General features: G+C 36.7%; 2 protein-coding genes across 5 annotated transcripts in view; one reads left to right on the top strand and one right to left on the bottom strand.

The window, feature by feature from the left end:
- Positions 1-934: 934 nt before the first annotated feature.
- On the top strand, positions 935-15,331 carry rs1a (retinoschisin 1a). Its single transcript, XM_048540168.2, has 6 exons — positions 935-1,016; positions 1,351-1,376; positions 1,900-2,008; positions 4,662-4,803; positions 7,955-8,150; positions 8,787-15,331. Exons 1-6 carry the CDS (start codon positions 971-973, stop codon positions 8,940-8,942), a joined length of 675 nt encoding a protein of 224 aa, XP_048396125.1. The 5' UTR covers positions 935-970; the 3' UTR covers positions 8,943-15,331.
- Positions 10,556-20,279, bottom strand: part of cdkl5 (cyclin dependent kinase like 5) — a 136,955-nt gene continuing 127,231 nt past the window's right edge. For 3 of the 4 annotated variants that reach the window (XM_048540164.2, XM_048540165.2, XM_048540167.2), the window contains 2 exons: positions 17,490-17,600; positions 10,556-15,704 (listed from right to left, as the gene is read on the bottom strand). In XM_048540164.2, the coding sequence (XP_048396121.1) occupies positions 15,318-15,704; positions 17,490-17,600 (498 nt within the window). In that variant the 3' untranslated portion in view covers positions 10,556-15,317. The remainder of the gene's footprint in view (positions 15,705-17,489; positions 17,601-20,279) is intronic. The other variant, XM_048540166.2, reaches the window with a different exon arrangement.

Genomic DNA, 20,279 nt, shown 5'->3' with positions numbered 1-20,279 from the left:
AGGCGACTGAGTTGGTTCATCAGCCATGATCACAATGAACGGTGGAGCAGGCCTACTCCTGCTCCTCTTTTCTATGTTTCTTCCAATACACTTGCCTATAATATATTAATGAAGCTACCTTAAAGCAAGAACATGCAACAAGAAAGATGAGCAGAATTTTATCAAGGTTACTCAGCATCTACATATTTTAAAAATACCTTTCTTTAAATTCTGGACAACATCAAAATAGTCCAATGGAGATTCACCGGCTGACATCAAGTCTTTTCATACATGGCATAACTGACTCCAATCATATGGCACCAGCATATAGATTTCATCCTTGGCTCAATGTTTGTTCCATTTCCCCTCAAGATTTGAGCATATAACAGAGGTCAACATTTGAGTGCAATACTGGTGGAATGCTGTAGCTCTGATGACATTGGTGTCAGACAAATGTTAAGTGAAATCTCCATCTTCTGTCAGGTATGACAAAGATCCTGTGACATTCTATCAAAAACACTGAAGGTTTTTTCTGGTTTCCTCACCCACATTTATCTCCCACCCAATATAATTATTAAAAAATCCCAACATAATCAATCAAACTACCTTATTTTATGCAAACAAAGAGCTGCATTTTCTTCACTTCCAACAGTTAATATGCTCAGGAAGCATATTAACTCCGAAATCCCAGCTCCCAGATCTCTGCCGCCAGCTCCAAACTCCCAGCTCCCAGATCCAATCCCTTTCTGATGTCATGAAGTCCTGAAAGAAGCTGTAATTTTTTTTTCCCTTTTACTCTCAAACCTAATTTTCTTTTCCATTAAACTTATCTGTTTCATAAAAATCTTAAACAAATAAAAGGCTATAAGATGACAAGTATTTAAGTAGTAATAACAGTTAAGATCATGAAAAATGCTGACGTGGAGAATTAAGATAATCTTCTTGGACGTACAGTAGTTATTCAATTTGCTGAGTGCATAATCGTGAAAAGATGAAGGGAGAAAACATTCTATTTTCTGCTCTACTCTTATTTGAAGGTATGTTGTGCATTCTCTAAGATAGGGATACTAAAATTGTTTTTAAAAATAACGAGTAAATTGTATTTGCTATTTAGTTTTATTTATTTAAAATTAAAAATCCTTACAATCTTTTTTGAGTTTCTTCAAATGTAATATCTCAGCAGTTGTACAGCATCAAAAAGCTGTTGAAGGCATTTATAAATTCCAATTTTGAGAGATCCTCATGAAATAGAACAGTAATTTATTGTATTATTTTAGAAAAACTGAAGTGAAAGTAATTATTTGTGGCATTCTAAAAAATACTACTCATCTTTCTATGTTTTCCAAACTCTTCTCAAACAATTTGGAAAAGCTTTTTCATCTAAATCTGCTGCTCAGGTATGGAGTTCAATATATTGTCTAAACTGTGCAATTGTTTTTGCTCTGACCTGCTTGTTAACATTTTCATAAAGGCTTAGAAGATATTGTTAAACTGTTGTTCATTATGTTACAAACAATTAGATCCAAAAGTTACACAAATACACTTCAATCAGTTGGTAACTAACTACAAAACTAAGTTTAAACAATCATACCCCTGCACCACAATTAAATTCATAGAATAAAATGTGTATCTATTACATAGGCTGAGAGAATGAAATGAACGTTTTAAAAGGGTGACTTAAAAATCGGTCTTCCTCTAACATTCCCCATGTTACCTTTCGAGAAATGAATTAAAGAGATGAATAGTTACACCTTTAAATTCTCATGAACACACTTCATTTTAAGTACGGTAATTAATTAGTTTTGTCAATCGTGAAATGTAAAACTTTCACAGAACAAATTCAAGCATCCATGCAAGTGCTCCAACAAAGTTCATAGGCTTTCTTTATAAACTTCTCTACCATTCCTATACTTATGATAGGATGAAAATCTGCAGTCATGTAACAAGATTTGCAAATGTGATTGCAAGAATGGACCCAGCACAGTTTGGGGAACGACACCGGGGTCCTCAATGCTGGAATGCATACCTGGTAAGACAGACCATTATACGTTTTTTAATATGGTATTAGAAAGTACTTGACTTAAGTTTCGAAAACATTATTTGACATCTAGCCAGACTTTATTCCAGAAATTAAATCAATTATTTCATAAAAAGCTTCAATATATCAAGCATTCATTTTGATGTTGATGCTGGGGAATAAACCTTATATCTTTGTCGATCACCTAATTGACAGAAAGACCTTTAACAGTATTGGTTACTGGCACGTACCAGAAAACTTCCTCCTCATAAAACCTATGGGGCATTCTGACTTGTTGGCACTGTAATAGTGTTGAGGAGCATGCATGATCACTCATTAATCTTCTTAGCACAGAGGTGTTCAGTTAACAATATCCCTGAGGATTAAATGGATTAAGTGTTACCATAGTGCCTCAAAATGGGAAACCAATAACCAATCATGATAAATAAGCTGAGAACTAACAAATGTGCAACAACTTGCAATCATTGCAGCTGAATTTATCCAAGGAACTTCACCAGGCCTTCATAAAATAAAACTTGGTCTCAGGCCTCACAATAGCTAAGATCTACACCAGCTTTGTCGATAAAGTATGTAATAACCATCTTAACAGAGGAAAGCATGGTTTACAGGCAGAGGTGTTTTGGGAGGAAATTCCAGGACTTAGATGCTAGGCAAGGGAATGCATGGCTGTGAATTTTGCTGAAATTAAAGTCAAATTTATTCATGAAGCCAAAATCAGACAAATTTAGCTATCACAGAGGGTTCTGAAGCTCAATGAGACTAAAGATATGGAAGGATATGACCAGAAAGTGATTTGAAAGACCAATTTGGTCCAGTTGACAAAAAATTAGCTAGGGTTGTTTATGTAAAAAAACACTTCAGACTCAATCTCACATCAATGTATCTTGGTTTAAACCATGACCTACAGTGGTAAACCTACAGTTAAACCGTGATGCTACAGTGCTCAAAGGAAGGTGAATTTTATTCAAGGGTGACAAGGACACACTCCATGGACATGTGGGAGCCTTTCAAACGGCAATTGATAAGAGTTCAGAAGCGATACATGCCTGCGAAAATGGAAGATAAGTATGGCGAGTTAAGTGAGCCTTGGATGACCAGGAATTCAAGAAACACCTGGACAAATACATGAATAGGAAGGGACTGGAGGAATATGGATCGTGCAAGTGAAGACAGTTTTAGCATAGAAGGGCAAAATGTGTCAGCACAGGCTTGGAGAGCCGAAGGGCCTGTTCCTGTGTTGTACTGTTCTTTGATAGGATCCCATTTACCAAATGAATAGAATGCTCCTCAAACATATGCTAGAAAATATATATGCCAATCTGAACAATTACCAGTAACTTTAAGGATGATTGCAATTTAGTTATTAGCTTGACCAACAGTCCTTTTACAGGTACTACTGAGTATACAGATCTCTATATGGCACAGCTTGGAGGTGAAAGTTGCCTAAACCCACACCATCTGGAAAGACAAGAGCAGCAGATACATGGGAACACCACAAAGTTGATTTCAAGCAACACACCACCCTGACCTAGAAATATATTGCTGATCCTATATCAGGATCTCTATTGCAAGGTCATAATCCTGGAATTCCCTGCCTAATCAAATTGAGCCTACCTACAGCAAAAGTATTCCAACCTTTCAAGAATAGAGCTCACTACCACCTTGTCAAGTGTAATTAAGGATGGTCAATAAATGCTGGCCTAGCCAGTGATAACCACATATGAAAGTAAGTGAAAAAAAAAAGCAGCCTCAAAAATAGATCACAATTCAGTGTACAGGCTCAGGTATGAGTACACATTTTCTTTGGCAATAGAACACAAACTACTCTTGTATTTTAGGCAGAATCTGTATAGCGAGGAAAAGAATGTGGGGAGTGAAGAACGTCACACAGAGAAAGCCAAGGTTGAAGTGACAGCAAAGATATGTTGCAAACATAACAGTCTACGTGTAATTCTGGTTCTCAAGTTGAATTGAACCTCAAACACACTTGCTCATTTTCCTCTTTCAATTGTGCCCCCTTTTTCTTGAAAACTCTGTTTCATTTGTTCAGTTTAAATTAATCACTTGCACTCACACTCTCTCTCTCTCTCTGTCAACAGCAAAAAAAATAGCTTCTCAAAGACTTGGCTTTGGTAGGAAATCTTGGCTACCTGGTCAGGTCACTCCCAACAAATCTTCTGCTCTGTCCTGTAGAATGAATTGTTTTATGCAATTGATCTCTGTGCTGCTCCAAACACTTGTTCGTTGTCAATTTTCACTGCTCTAGCATTGACAAATGTGCCTTCACCTGTCTACATCCTAAGTCGGGGGGGGGGGGGGGGGGGGGGGGGAGGGAGGGGAAGGGGGGAAAGAATGAATTCCTCCCCTTAAAACCCTCCAACCTTTAAGACACTCATTAAAGATTACCTCTTTGACAAGGTTATTCATCTGTTGCATGTTCTAACAGCTCCATATGTGGATCTGGGTCACACTTTGATAATACTGCTGAGAAGCCTCTTGGGCCCTTTGCTTTGCTGAAGATGCTGCATAAACGGAACATTTTGTTGAAATTTGCTTGTTTGAAACTGAACTATTTCACGCTATTACATGAATGTTGAAAAAGGCTTTTGCATTAGTTTCAAAGTTGCACATTATTATTTTTAAGAGTGTCCTTATCACCGAGCTCTTGGGTTTGAATCTGGGGCTGTAATGGAAGACCAAGTAAGCTGTTCCAATGAAGATCAATATACAGGATGGTATTCCTCATGGATGCCAAACAAGGCAAGAATCAACAGTCAAGGTTTTGGGTGAGTAATCCCACAGCAGAATCCAACATTAACTCATGCAACAATTGGTTAAACACCTTGGATAACCAGGAATTCAAGAAATGCAAAATAGTTTTTTCAGTTTATCGCAATTCTAGTTTGTAATTTAACCAAGAACAGAGGTAGAGCTGTGTAAAAGATAATAAAAACATGGCACAGGCAATTTTGCTTATCAAGTTCGCATTTTCTGCCACCTACTATATGTATCAATAAATGACCACAGAATTAACCATCATAATGAAACCCTTGCCAAATGTAGTGAACAGATAATTAGAAACTTTTGATATTAATAGAAAGTTTTGATATTACAAAACTGCTAATCTTTGAAATTACGCTGTGCAGTTCTAGGTTTATGAAGCCATATCATAATTGTAAAATCCTTTGCTACCAACATTAATGGAAGGTTGGCCATTAGAGTCAGGGTTATACAGCATTGAAACAGAACCTTCGGTCCAACTTGTACACATTGACCAAGTTTCCCAAACTTAAACTGGTCCCCTATCCCTCCAAACCCTTCTTATTCATGTACTTGTCCTTTAAAAGTTGTAAACGTATCTGCATCTGCCACTTCCTCTAGCAGTTTATTCTACACACGAATCATCCTGTTTGGAAAAGGTGTCCCCAGGTCCCTTTTAAATCTTTCTCCTCTCACCTTAAAAATATGACCTGTGGTTTTGAGCTCCCCCCACCCTAAGAAAAAGACCATTGCTACTCATCTTATCTATGGCCCTCATGATTTTATAAGCCTCTATTCGGTCACACCTCAACCTCCTATATGCACCAGTGAAAATGTCCCAGCCTCTTCTGATAACTCAAACATTTCAATCCTGGCAACATCTTGGTAAATGTTTTCTGAACTGTACACACTACTCTAAAAGTGGCCTCATAAATGTCCTGTACAAACTCAACATGATGTCCTGACTACTATACTCAAAGGTCTGAGCATTGAAGACAAATGTGCTAAATGCTTTCTTATCACCCTGTCAACCTGTGACATCAGTGAGTGGTCAAAGTTCAAAACTTATATGGTTTAAACAGCTTCATCTGCTTGTTTCTGTCATTCTGAAGTCTAATAATGCTAATTAAATCCAATCTCACAGTTACTTACTGGAGAACATGATGGATATCGACCATGCCTGGTCAATTCAAAAGGCATAGAACATGGTCAAAACTAAATCACTGTACAGATTTGAGTTTGCAAATAAAGTAACTCTGAGAAGTCATAATATAAGCCAAGTAATATAGAACAGTTAGTTGTTTATAATACTTGCCATCAAGATGACTGCGACCCTTGTTCTTTCACTGCCCTCTGCAAAAAGACAGCTTCCCACAGTAAACACATCACTGTTGCTTATAAAATCTTGTTGGCCCAACAACGTAGTGACACGCTGATTAGAACTTACGAGAATTAGAGCATCTTTAATAAAAGGGACACATTTTGTTACTTCCTCGCAGCCACAGTTTGAAACTTACAGAATATGCAGAGCCTCAGTTATTCAGCTGGTTTGGAGACCAAGTGACCATATATACTCAATTGTTCCCATCCCATGTGCCACCTTCAATATTCACACTTTTCAGCATGGAAACACATGTACACTGCTGCCAATGACTGACAAGATATATTACAGTAAATCACTGGGGCTTCTCCAACCGAACTCGCCTAATCTTTGATCCCTATCACTTAGAAAGACAAGGGTGGATGCTGAGAATGATGTTAGAGAATGTCCTTTATAATGACAAGGACAAGAAACCATATATGCACACATCTAAACCGATTTTACTTGCTAAAATACTGTTTGATTGAGCATTAAACTAAGTGTTCACACAACTGCACTTATGCAAACGAATAAACTATCTGAATTGCCGCTACAATTACATCTCCAGAGGCTAATTTCACCATGGAATGAAAGGAATTTAGTAAAACAACACGTCTCATCGACACTTTTATTTGTTTAGAATTATCTGAATTAACACGGAAGATTAAAATTACTATTTTAGTGGCCTAATTGGATCATCATCTCAAAACAGCAAATAAATTTGAAAATAATATTAAATATTCATGAAATAAAATATGGTTAACATAGTTTCTACTCCATAAATTTAACTAGATCATACATTGGCCGTAACATCAACTCAAAGTTGAGGAACAAAACAGAAGTTGCTGGAAAAGCTCAACAAAGCTGGAAACATTAATTTTCGTTGTTTTCCTTCACAGATGTTGCCAGACCTGCTGAGCTTTCCAACAACTTCTGTTTGTCCTCCTGATTAACAGTATCTGCAGTTCTCTTTTTTAAAAAAAAAATCAAAATCTAGGAATTCTGGATTGAGTAACTTAGCTCTGTCTCCCCTGTGCCTACCCAACTTCAACAAGGTACAGAATAACAAAGCGTAGAGCTGGATGAACACAGCAGGCCAAGCAGCATCTTCAGAACACAAAAGCTGACGTTTTGGGCCTCGACCCTTCATCAGAAAATGGGGAGGGGGAGAGGGTTCTGAAATAAATAGGGAGAGAGGGGGAGGCGGATCGAAGATGTATAGAGGAGAAGATATGTGGAGAGGAGACAGACAAATCAAAGAGACAGAGATGGAGCCAGTAGAGTGTACAGGTCTGGATTGTGACTGAACACTGTATACTTACTTGGATGGATGCAGCTCCAACTACTGGACTGGCACCCCATGTGCTACCTTCAACATTCACACTTTTCACCAGCAGTGTATACGATTCACAAGACACATTACAGTAAATCACCAAGGCTCCTCACAATGTACCTCCCCAACCTACAACCTCTAGGACTTAGAAGGACAATGGCAGCAGATGCTGATATAGTTCCCCTCCAAGATGCAAACCAGCCTGTCTTGTAACTAAATTGCCATTCCTTCACTGTTGCTGGGTTAACATTCTGGAACACCGTCTCAAATGTCATGGTGTCCCTTCGCCCCATGGACTGGAGTACTTCAAGAAGTTAAATCATCTACACCTTTTCCAGGGAAATTAGGGTTGGGTAATAAATCCTAGCCTGGTGAACAACTCCCACAAATGAATAAATTGTTTTTAAATTCAATATCCATGTTTCAACAGCATTTTTTATATAGGTATTATCACTGATGCCAATTTCTACATATAATATTACAGGTGTGCATGGCTGTCAAGGTATCAAGATAATCAGCAATGGCTTCAGATTGACCTGAAGATGATCAGAGTTATTTCTGGAATCATTACTCAAGGACGATGTGATGCTGATGAATGGATGACAAAGTACAGTGTTCAGTACAGATCTGATGAAAATTTTAATTGGGTTTACTATAAAGACCAGACTGGAAACAACCGGGTAAGTACTGACTGTCAGCCAGAAATAAACTAAGGAATAGGTTTAGTTTATCAGTTAGGTCCCCTTTGTCTTTTGTGACTTTACTAACTTTTGTTCTGGCTGGTTGTATTTCTTTTCCAAATCAATCTGTTCAGACATGTTATGACACACCTCGGTAGCAGGTGAGGCTTGAACCTGGACCACCTGGTTCAGAAGTAGGGACAATAACACTATGCCACAAAACCCTTTTCAATCTGGCTTGTTGAAAAAAATGTATTTTAAAACAACTTGTTCAATCACCTTATGACTTATGTTCAGGGCAGACAGGACTTGAACCCTGACCTTGCCCCACAAGATCCCCTCTAATTTATTGTGTGTTTATACACCACTTTAAACCCCTCCAAGTCATGCTGGTGAGACAGCTTCCAGTTAGATCATTCCATGTAACAAAGTCTTAAAGACACAGCTATTTTCAAAAATATAGTCTAACTCTTAAAAGATCAGCAGAATTAGAACTAGAGGGGCCAGAAATCTCAGTGGCAAGAAAAGGTCTTTGTAGGTGCATGACAACTTAATTTGAATGCATAAATTTAACAATTCAGTTTTGGTCTTTTATGGGGAACACAATTTCTCAGGATTTATTTCCCCTTCCCACAGGTATTTTATGGAAACTCAGACAGGACATCATCTGTGCAGAATTTTCTGCGCCCTCCAATTGTTGCTCAATATATCAGGATTAAGCCCTTAGGCTGGCATGTCCGGATTGCTATCAGAATGGAGCTGCTTGAATGCATGAATAAATGCCAGTCATAAACATGCTGATATCAATTAAGGGATAGCATGTCCATTGAAAAAATGCAGACTATTGTCAAAAGTAATGACATAGCTGAAAACGTTATGTAACTTATACCTCATGGTTTCTTTAAACTTCTAAAACAAAATTCACTCATAATCCTGGCAATTTATATCCAGTAATATAGAGGTAAGAGCTTATTAGTCCTTTTGATTGCAGTGAAAAGCTGCCTGTAATGCAATTAAACAACTTCTGCACGTAGTGAGCAATCATATTTTTTCTAGCCCTATAGAATCACTTTGGATGCAATTCAGAAACAACTGGATGTTCATTTATCTCAGTTCACATTGGCCTGAATTAGCTCCATCTTCCAAAACACTGAATTCAAGATCTTTCCTACAATTCCCTTGTGGCCTCAATTCTCAGTATCTCTGCAACTTCACGGGTCAGATTGTCTGCTTCCTGAAATCTTCATCCATTCATCCAAGCTCCAGACTAAGCTCTGAGTCTTCATTTTTCTCTCCAATCTTGCATCCTCCACTATTCCACAGCTTTCAGCTTTTTTTTGGCTGTAGTTTCTGGGTTTCTGCCAATATCTTCCAGATCAAACCTCAAGTTTTTCATCTCTTCATGACTTTACAGGTTAAACATATATCGTTACAACTGCATCAATGCAGTTTCCTAATTATTTGTCTGCCTAGCATCTGAAACCCTTATGTAATTCAACATTGCCCACAAAATATAGGTGGAAGCTTCCAACCAGCAAATGAGACTGTCAACTGATGTCTGGGTTGGACTTGAACTCAGATTAAACAACCACACCAAGTGTTCCATCAACTACTCCGACCACAATTCAACAATGTCAAAAGATTCCAAACACCAGAAATACTCAAAAGTTCAGGATGCATTTGCAAAGATTGCAGATGGTTGATTTTTGTAGTCTTTAAACTCAGGTTTCTATCTTTCACCAACCTATATTCAATTCTCACAAGAATAATGGACTCTAAAGTCACAGCTCTAAGGATGTTATAAATCTAAAATGGAAGTTTAAAAAGCTAGAAATACTTAATTCAGGAATCAACTGTGGACCGAGATAATGTTTTGGGTCAAAACAACCTTTCAACATCCACAAACACTGTCTCAATAGCTGAGCATTTGCAATTTTTCTTATTTTTAGAGTAATAGACTCTAAGTGGCCCCAAAAACAGTTTTTCGTAGCTAATGTAGAGGATGAAGAATGCACCAGAATCTTTGCTTTACTCATATTTAGAGGGCTACAATTAAAGAGATACAGAAGATTCATGTTAGGCAGAATAAAAGAATGAACTTTCCTTCGAGATACAATCTATGCTCATGGAATATTTGCAACTTTCAGGAAACAGAATGTTTTTGATAGATGCTATAAGTACTTTCCAAATTTATCCCCAACCACTGACATGTTAAGATTTAATACTTCTTATAAAGAAATTAGGATCTATATCTATCACATGCCCTGCCTAAAGGCAATATTTCCATAATCTTCCATTAATTTTTATGTCATACAATCAAGTTTAAGTAGCTTTCCCCACTCGACAGATGATTAAACAAAATATTAATGACGAATCAGGAACTCAACATTTTAGTGCAAAAATTTGCATTTTTATAAAGACATGTTTTACAAGGTCCATTCAAAAATACATTGTGCTTAGTAAAAATTAACCATTTCATGCCAATATTCAGTGACAACTCAAACAGTATGATTAAAATTTACAAAATAGCTGTACATACAGATGGAAAACACACTATAAGGATTGAATATACAAACATATAAATGTTATATAAACAATTTACAAATGCTTTATACTTTGCAATCATTAAAAAAGGGAAAAACTGCAATAAAGGGAAACAAAACATACATGTAACTATGTGAGAAACTACAAATGTTGTCAAAGAATCCTGGAAAACAAGGACTTCACGTGAGCAGAGACCTGAATACTTGAAAATATGTGCACATTTTTAGAAAAAGTGCATAACTGCCTAAAATATAATTTCAGTTATGACTATAGGCATTAAACACTTGTCAGAATTACATATATACTCTCAAGTCAACTTTTTCCCCATATTTTTGTACACCTGTAATATTGTCTTATCAGAAATATATTCAATAGCAATGTGCATTTATTAGGCTTTCCCCTGTTAATAAGTACCCTAACCACAATTTCTAATCCTGTAGATATGTATTAAGATTTAGCAGAGAATACATATGTTTTACACCCATTCAAACCTGTATTGAGTAAAAGTATTGAGATCTGCATGCATAAAACACATCTTTAGACAAATATATACATTAACACTAATCACACCTGCTGGTTTATATTCTGCTGAATTATTTGGACCCTGGGTTTATAATCAATGAGCATTATATAAAAGCTGTTTTAAAAATGTGGCATAAAAGTATCAGCATTTTAGTTGTTTTTTGTAACAACTTCTTTTTTTCCTCTAAGTTTTAACATTGAAAATTGACCTTTCCATGTAAGGTTTGATAAGAGGAAGTGTGCAGATATTTAAAAAAATTATAACACTGAAAGTAACAGGAAGTGAAATTTTAAACTTAAAATTCTGCAGAATATAACAGCAGCCTGTTTCAAACTTAATGCCTGTTTTACATTGAAGCTGTTGAAGACATTGAAATCTGTAACTGATCACATTAATACTGAACCTGACCATCTGACCTTTGTGTGCGATGACATTCAAAAACACAAATTTGACAAATCAAAATGTGACACTTGTCGTAATACATATAAAGCACATTTCAAAATGGGAATTTGTGTCAATGTTGTTCACAAGAAATGGAAACTTCCTATCAACGACAATGTCAATGGTAAAAACCACTCAATACCTGCTCACTGAAGGTAATATTAAAACGTCCCCTCTTCTGAATATTCTAGCTCATGAAAGTATCATGTTCATCAATAGCTTTCATATAAATATTCATTAAAAATTATTCATCTCCGCAGTACTTTGAACACATGACATAGAAGACTTTGTGAGAAGTATAGTCAGTGAGAAGTCAAGGCAGCTTGACTAGCCAGATCATGTAATAATCATAAAAGAAGAATATTAGTCAGCAGCAGGAAGGAACAGAAATGTCTAGCAAGATTGCTAAGTATTGGTATAACTGCAAGAAAAACCATGTCACAAAACAGTCTTGCCTGGAAAAGATGTTGATACAGAAGTTGCAGAAATCTCTCAAATCAGGCAAGGTACCAGTGAAAGACATCTTACAATAGTGCAAATTTAGCTGCAAACCAACAAGGCACTATTTTCATGGAAAAGTATTGTGTAATGTAATTAGTTAAACATGCATTTTGCATAAGTGTCTGCATGCCACAAATTTAGTGCCTTTTGCCAATGGGATATTTGGAATATATGAATCTTGAGATTACTAAATTATTTTGAGCTATTGCAAGGCTTGGAATGAAGTTACAAATCAAATCTCATTCGTAAAGACTGTTGTGATTTGGTGGGAACACTACCTTTACCATTTATTAAAAAAAGGCAGATATACGACTGGTTTTGAAAAACCTATTTATTAATGGAGTCCACAATGTCATAAAATATGCTTAAAATCTAGTGTACATTTTTGCTGCTACTGACTCATCATTTATTAATGGGCGAGTTACAGAGAGTATGTAATTTTTATCATTCATTTGATGAGTTTGCTTCAGAATAATGGAACCCATTCCTAGTAGGAGGGCAGCAAGGTCAAATTCATGTTGCCACCAACACTCTTAGCTAAACAGCAGAAACCTTAATAACATGTCAACTACGTATTCTGTACTTTTGTTTTTTCTATAAATGCAGAAGTTTAATTTGGTCAGCTGAATATGTAATTATTGTTTGTAAACACTGCAAAATTTCCTTGATGAATCTCAGTCACAGTTTTTCTTCAATAACTGGCTTCATGCCCAACTGGAAAATTGATGACATATTGTATAATTTGTGACAATTACAATTAAACTTTCTAAAAGGGATTAAGACTGGGGAATGAGAATCAAACATAGTCACAATCTCATGAATGATTGGTTACTGAAACTGCTGTAAACTTGCTTGGACAACTTGAGGGTTTCAATGAATAAGTTTAGTTTGTTACACTCCTCTCCTGTCATGCATCTAATTTGCATATTCGAGGGAAAAACAGATGTCAAAAAATAAAAGTGGCATACCTTTATACAGATTTATTGGTTGTTCCTACATTGGCACTTAATCAAGATGATATTATAGTCTAAAACAGAAAATGTGAAGTAAAAAGCAAATCCTTAGACTCTGCTCAAGATCTGAATTTAACTATTTCATTTAAAAATCATAAAAAGGTGACTTTGGTCACTTGTGCATGATGCAGGATGAATTACAAATCTGATTAAGGTCTAAGTGCTTGCCCATTTTGAAGGCCAGATTTAAACCAGGATTTTGTATAAACCTGTATTTTTTCTTTGTTGCGACTGTTTTCTGTTTTGGAAAAAAAAGTGTATATTTCTGTTTGAGGGATCATTGCACAAGGGAAGGTTAACATTAAAAAGCAAACAGGCACAAGATAAGGCACAGGCAAAAGATGCAGGTGTCAGATGCTGGAAATGCAAAATTACATGAAAATAACGTCTTCTAACATAACAGAACACAACCTACAATAAAGTAAATATAAGCACGATCATAATCCAGCAAAAATAAAATTTTGATGTGGTGCAATTTTTCCTGTCAGAGAAGACAAATTCTGAGGGTCATGACTTATTTTTCTGCCTGCTGGACTTGAGTTCCCACAGAAAATTATGTGTGGCTGACAGCGAAGATGGCATTCTCCTGCTTTGAAGGTGTGCCCAATTTTCACCAAATACATACGTACCAGTCATTTGAAGAGCATGTTTATAAGAAGACATGATGGTCAGCATATACATCAGCTGGAATAATGACCACACAGTCTAAAACCCTTAGTTGAAACCAAAGTCTGCTTTCTTGGCAACTTCATAAGGAATTCCTAATGAGGCAGATGCAGATTGATCTACAGGGAAGATTAAAATTTCACATTTTATGCTCTAAGTGTCAGAGCAATAATTACCAAACTAATGGTAAGCCTAGTTTCAATCCTGGTACATGGCCAGCTGCCACTGCTCACAGTCACCATCAGTGAAATATTTGGATGCTCAAGGGCATGAGTGTACCATATGTACAACCACTGTATCAATATATCCTCCTGAGGAAGCACTGAATGCACTACTACTTCAATCTATCATCATGCAAAATTATTTGAGGGTGGAAAAAAATGGAACTAGTTTAGTGCAGCTATATCAAAAAACTCAGCGGTCATGGTGATAATGAAGAACACAAAATTCATGGGGGTGAAGAACATAAAGCAACTTTAAAAAAAACTATGATATTACTGAAAAATGCCTGCCAGAAGATCTAGATGTTGTAAAATTGATTCCAGCTGTACTTTTGCAGTTTATATAATTTGAGTCGAGTGCATTTGAACATTTATTCTGTATACAATATATACCTAGTTCACTACTTACCACAAAACACAGTAAACTAAAATCAAATATCCCTACAGTTCAATTTACCCATTTCAAGCCATATGATTTGTTCGAAGCAGAGTCTTCACATTATCCAAAAGAATGAAAATGATATAATCTCAATTGCATATATTGCAAAATAACAGGCCTGATTGTGGTCCAATACTACATCTTACATTGATAAACCACTTGAGCTTTGCATTTCTGTTAATGACAGGTTACAATTTTCTAACAATTTGTTATTTGTTATTTTTGTATATCATTTTCATGAAGTAGTTTGTACAGATTCTATACTACATACCAAAAATAAAATCCTTTTATCAAACTTTGACAAGCTACTAACCACACACCAAACATAATTACCAGTATATTTGCTGAAATACTACTAATCATATGCCTAAATATAATGCAAATTACAGTTTGAGGAAGAAAGTGTACAAAATGCCTGAAAAGCATCAGCAGCTTGTGAGTACAGTGTGCATTAAGTACACAATAACATTGTGCTCTACGAAATCATGGATATCAGGACAAACTCCAGTTCCGACAATGTACAAATATATTATTTGTTATAACTACAAACTGTTTGAACTGTTACAGAATAACCTGAACACCATATGAATTGTGAGCTTTGTTAATAATCAATGCAGGTGCTAGCCATCATTACACAGTCACTAGGTGCTGTTTTGCAAAACCTCAGTTTAAAATAATTTTGCGTATTGCATTACTGTCATGATGAGGATTTTTTAAAATTGCTTCCAACATTACATCAGTAATGTTTATTAAAGGGACCTGGTTATTCATCTGATATAGAAGTAGTATTCATTTTCAGAATTATTAAATGAAAAATGACTACAGTGCTGTTTCTTTTAAATCATTTAAATTTGGCATTCTGGAACGTGCCGTTCTGGTTAAATGTAGAGAATGCCCATTTTGACTTGATTTTGAAATCATTCGCTCAGGGTTCATAGTTCCATCAATTCCAGTCCGGCCACTTGGCAGCACATGCCAGACAGGTTCCATTTGCCCAGGTAGTTGGAAAGTTGATCTGGGTTTTGTCTGGGAATCTTGTTGTGTATTGCTGTTAGGAGTCTGCCCCGTTGCATGGCTGCGACCCTCACTGTGAGATGATTTGACTGGCTGATTTGGCAAAGGTTGAAACCGTACTTCCGAGGGAGTAGAGTGACTGAATGAAGTAGGTAACTGCAAAAATTTGCGCAATGATTTCAAAGGGTGTTTCTGCAGAACATAAAAAATACTTTATTCAAATATCAGTGAAATCAGTAACATACCAGGTTTTACTTGGTTTGAAATTTTTCCATATTGCAGAAAATAACATTGTTGACAAAGAACCACATTTGAAGAATGCAAGAAATATTTACTTAAAAATTATACAAAATATTTTAAAATAGAATCTACTTTTGCTCAAGAATATAAAGTTTCCCTATGTAACAACTGTGACTGCACTTCAGAAGTTCACTACTGGCTGTGAGGCACTCTGGATGTGAGGGTGTAAAAGATGTTTACTTTCATGGTTGACAGAAAATATTTCCATTTTACAGGTGGAAGTAATGGGCAGTTTTCTGAAAACTATAACGAATAAACTCTGGTGTAAAGTTCAAAAAGAACAGGATTCAACATGGAAGTGACAATATAAACACTTACCCTACTTAACATTTTAGAAAAACAGATGAGATTTCTTTGTCAGAATTTTTGGTTTAAAAGAAACAACATAGTTATTGACACTGAATTCTTCAAAATAGCACCATAAATTTAGCAATTGTTAGTAATTATTTTGCTCAGTGCATTTACTCAAGTTATTTTAACAGAAACGTTAAATACCTAATAAGACCATTCCTTAAAAAAACTAAATTAAAGATAAGGACATTGCAACAGGAAAAAGGAGTGTGCCCAAATAGAAAATATACTAGTAGATAACACAGGAGGCAATGAAAAACCTATAAATTGAAGAGGATTTTAATGCAAATAAGCAAAAGTAGGAGTTGCTTGATGAAAAGTGCTAAAAAACAAACAAAAATCAGAAAACCACAGAAAATAGAAGGACAAGAAAGTTTAGAACTAAAATGTGTGTGTGAAGAAAGACTAACAGAAAGCATAAAATGAAAATAATAGAGGATCTTGCAAACATTAAAAGTAAATGATTTGTTAAAGCAATACTAATGTTAATTTAAGGGAGGAAAAGATATCCCACAAAGATGTTCATAAGACCGATGTAGAACGAACACTATGAGCCTAACGTCCAAACATGGGTCCATCTACACTTCTTGCTGCCACGGAAAGGAAGCCATCATCAAAGACCCTTCCACACCCTCAGTGTATGCTCTTCCAACCTCTTCCATCAGCCAGAAGATGCAGAAACTTAAACACACATACCAACAAGCTCAAGAACAGCTTCTTCCCTGCTGTTATCTGACTGCTGAATGGGCCTCTCTAATTTCAAAATCTAATGCTGATCTTGCTTTTGTGTACCTCTTCTGCAGGTGCAAACTTGTATGCCTCATTCTGTCTAAATACCCTATGGTCTGCATGTCTGTATGTTATGATTTGTTGGTACTGCACGCAAAGCAAAACTTTTCACAGTATTTTGGTACGTGACAAAAATGATTCAAATCAAATCAAATCAGGAATCAACCTAAAGCATTACAGCTGAGCAGACTGGAAGAGCATGAAACATTATTCTCCTGAGATCCACACACACTTTTTTTTGACACACATTATATGTTTATATACACTTACAAATACATATACAGAATAATCCAATGGATTATACCGTTGTAATGTTTGAAGATGATATAACATTAGGGACAAAGATTATGTTGAAAAGTGAAGACAGATTCAAATGAGGATAAGTAAGTTGATACAGCTGGAAAAAATGCAGAAGGGTATCTAGTAGAAAATAGGTCTAAATCTCAAGAACTTTAAACTGAAAGTAGTTTGATTAGAATGAATGATTGCAGAGATTTCATGTTGCAGAATTTAAAGGTACATTTGTAAATAAAATACCTGAGGCTGAACATCTGCCATCTTGTCTATGGGCCAGTCTCTCCCTCTGTTTTGGCTAGCATGTAATGCCTTTTGTAATGCCAGACGATCATGGCCATCACTACTAGGCATCTAAGATCAAGAGATGCAAATTAGCAAAGTAAACTGAAGCAAAACAAATTATTGCAATTGGATTTCAGCTTTGGTAAGGACATGCATTCTTCAGTTTAAAAACTTGATAACAGCCTGCAAACTGTAGTAGAGATTAGGTAATGAAGCACAGACGGTGGTCAAGATTATGTGTCAAGATAAAGGATTAAATATCTTTGCCCAGAAAATTGCTTTAATCTATATGGTGCTCATCAGAGGAGGTGGTACACAATAAAAAATGAACAGTTATAAAGTCATAGAGCTGTGTAAGCATGGAAAAAAACTCTTCAGTCTAACTCTTCCATGCTGACCAGATATCCTGAATTAATCTAGTCCCATTTGCCAGCGTTTAGGCATATCTCTCTAAACCCTTCCTATTCATATACCCAAATTGTACCAGCTTCTACCGCTTCCTCTGGCAGCTTATTCCATACACACACCCATCTCTGCATGAAAAAGTTGCCCCTTCGGTCCCTTTTGAATCTTTCTCCTCTCACCTTAAATCTATGCCCTCTAACTCTCCCAACCCAGGGAAAAGACTTTGACTATTCACCCTATTATTGCTCATCAGGATTTCATAAACTTCTGTAAGGTCATCCCTTATGATTTTACAAAGGTCATCCCTCAGCCTCCGGTGCTTCAGGGAAAGCAGCCCCAGTCTATTCAGCCTCTTTGTATAGCACAAACCCTCCAACCCTGGCAAAAACTTTTAAAATCTTTTCTGAACCCTTTCAAGTTGAATAATATCCTTCCTATCGCAGGGAAACCAGAATTGAATGCAGTATTCCTGAAGGGACCCATTCAATGTCCTGTACAGCCACATGACCTCTCAATTTCTATACTAAATGCACTGACCAATAAAGGCAAGCATACCAAATGCCTTCTTCGCTATCCTATCTACCTGCAACTCAATTTTCAAGGAACTATGAACCTGCACTCCAAGGTCTCTTTGTTCAGCAACACTCCTCAGGACGTTACCATTAACTGTCTAAGCCTGCCCTGATTTGCCTTTCCAAAATGTAGCACCTCTCACTAATCTAAATTGAACTCCATCTGTCATTCCTTGGCCCACTGGCCCATCTGATCAAGGTCCTGCTGTACTCTTGAGGGGGCCTTCGTAGCTGTCAACTACACTTCCAATTTTAGTGTTATCTGAAAACTTATCAACCACACCTCCTATGTTCATATCCAAATCATTTATATTAATGACAAAAGCAGTGGACGCAGCACTGGTCCCTGTGGCATACTGCTGGTACAGTAGGACTATCTTCCTTAAGTACGGCCATAATGTTATCCCTTATCAAAAGGGCCACTCCCCTCTACTCTTGCCCCCTTTTTTATGCTTCCTGTGGCATCTATACCTTGAAACATTAAGCTGCCAGTTCGGTCCATCACTGAGCCATGACTGCGTAATTACTATGCTGTCCCAGTCCCATTTTCCCAACCATGCCAAGTTCTTTGGTCTTTTCTGTTAGGCCTCTTGCATTCCAAAAACATTGTGCAAATATGAATGGCACTAAAGACTTCTTGAAAAATATCCACATGCAATAATCACACGTACTAAGAAATAAAATACTATAACAGTACTACCAATATTTGTGCAAGGGGCTCCACATTGAAATGCAATTTGTTGCTGTGGATATGTGGTTAGACTATTGAGAAGTTGCACTCTCTATTGTTTCAATTTTGGAGCCAGTTAAACTACACAATCAAAAACAGAAACTTCTGAAAAATTTCAGCAGGTCTGACAGTACTTGTGGAGATAAATCTAAATTAATGTTTCGGGTCCAGTGACCCATCTTCAGAATTGCTAGAGCTGCTGAGATTTCCCAGCAATTTCTGTTTTTGTTTCAGTTTTCCAGCGTCTTCAGTTCTTTTGATTCTATTTTAAATTAAGTAATCAACTTGTACTTGAACACAAACAATGTAAAAACTGTGTCCCAGCTCCATTATCATATTAGATACAAATTCTAACAACCTGGTAGACTTATAGAACATAGAACACAGAACAATACAGCGCAGAACAGGCCCTTCGGCCCTCGATGTTGCGCAGACCTGTGAACCGATCTGAAATGCTCTCAACTTCGTGATATTTCACAAGTCTGACTACCTATGATTCCATCAATCCTAATTTTGGGCAATAACTTCTTGTGTTTTAGTTTATCAATTTTTGATTTTGTTTGGAAATCCAGGTACACCACATCCTTTGGCTTCCCCTTAGCACTATGACAAACACCATTTTCATTTCATAAATCACTAGATGTTCGCTAGCGTTCACTACATGTAAAACTGACAAGCTCCTAATGCTGTGATAGATTCTTGCACTTTCCTCCTAATGAACTCAGCCTCTTTTTTTGCTGTCTATCCTTTCCTGAGTGAGAGGGTCACATTTGCTTCGTTCCCAATCCCCAGGGACCATTCTAAGACCTAGCAGTGCCCAGAAGATCAATATCAATAACCATATCTCCTATAATTCTCATACAAGTTTCTTGGTATAAGTGGACCCAGTACTGACCACTGTGGAACACCTCGGTCGCAGGCCTCCAGTCTGAAAAACAACTCTCCACCAACACTGTCTGCCTTTTACCAGGAAGCCAATTTTGAATCCAATTGGCAAGCTCACCCTGAATCCCTTGTGATCTAAACTTGCTGATTAGTCTA

This window comes from Stegostoma tigrinum, chromosome 12 (genome assembly GCF_030684315.1).
Source record: "Stegostoma tigrinum isolate sSteTig4 chromosome 12, sSteTig4.hap1, whole genome shotgun sequence".
NCBI lineage: Eukaryota > Metazoa > Chordata > Chondrichthyes > Orectolobiformes > Stegostomatidae > Stegostoma > Stegostoma tigrinum.
Note: the sequence above shows the minus strand (reverse complement) of the source record. Positions and strands in the feature narration are given on the sequence as shown.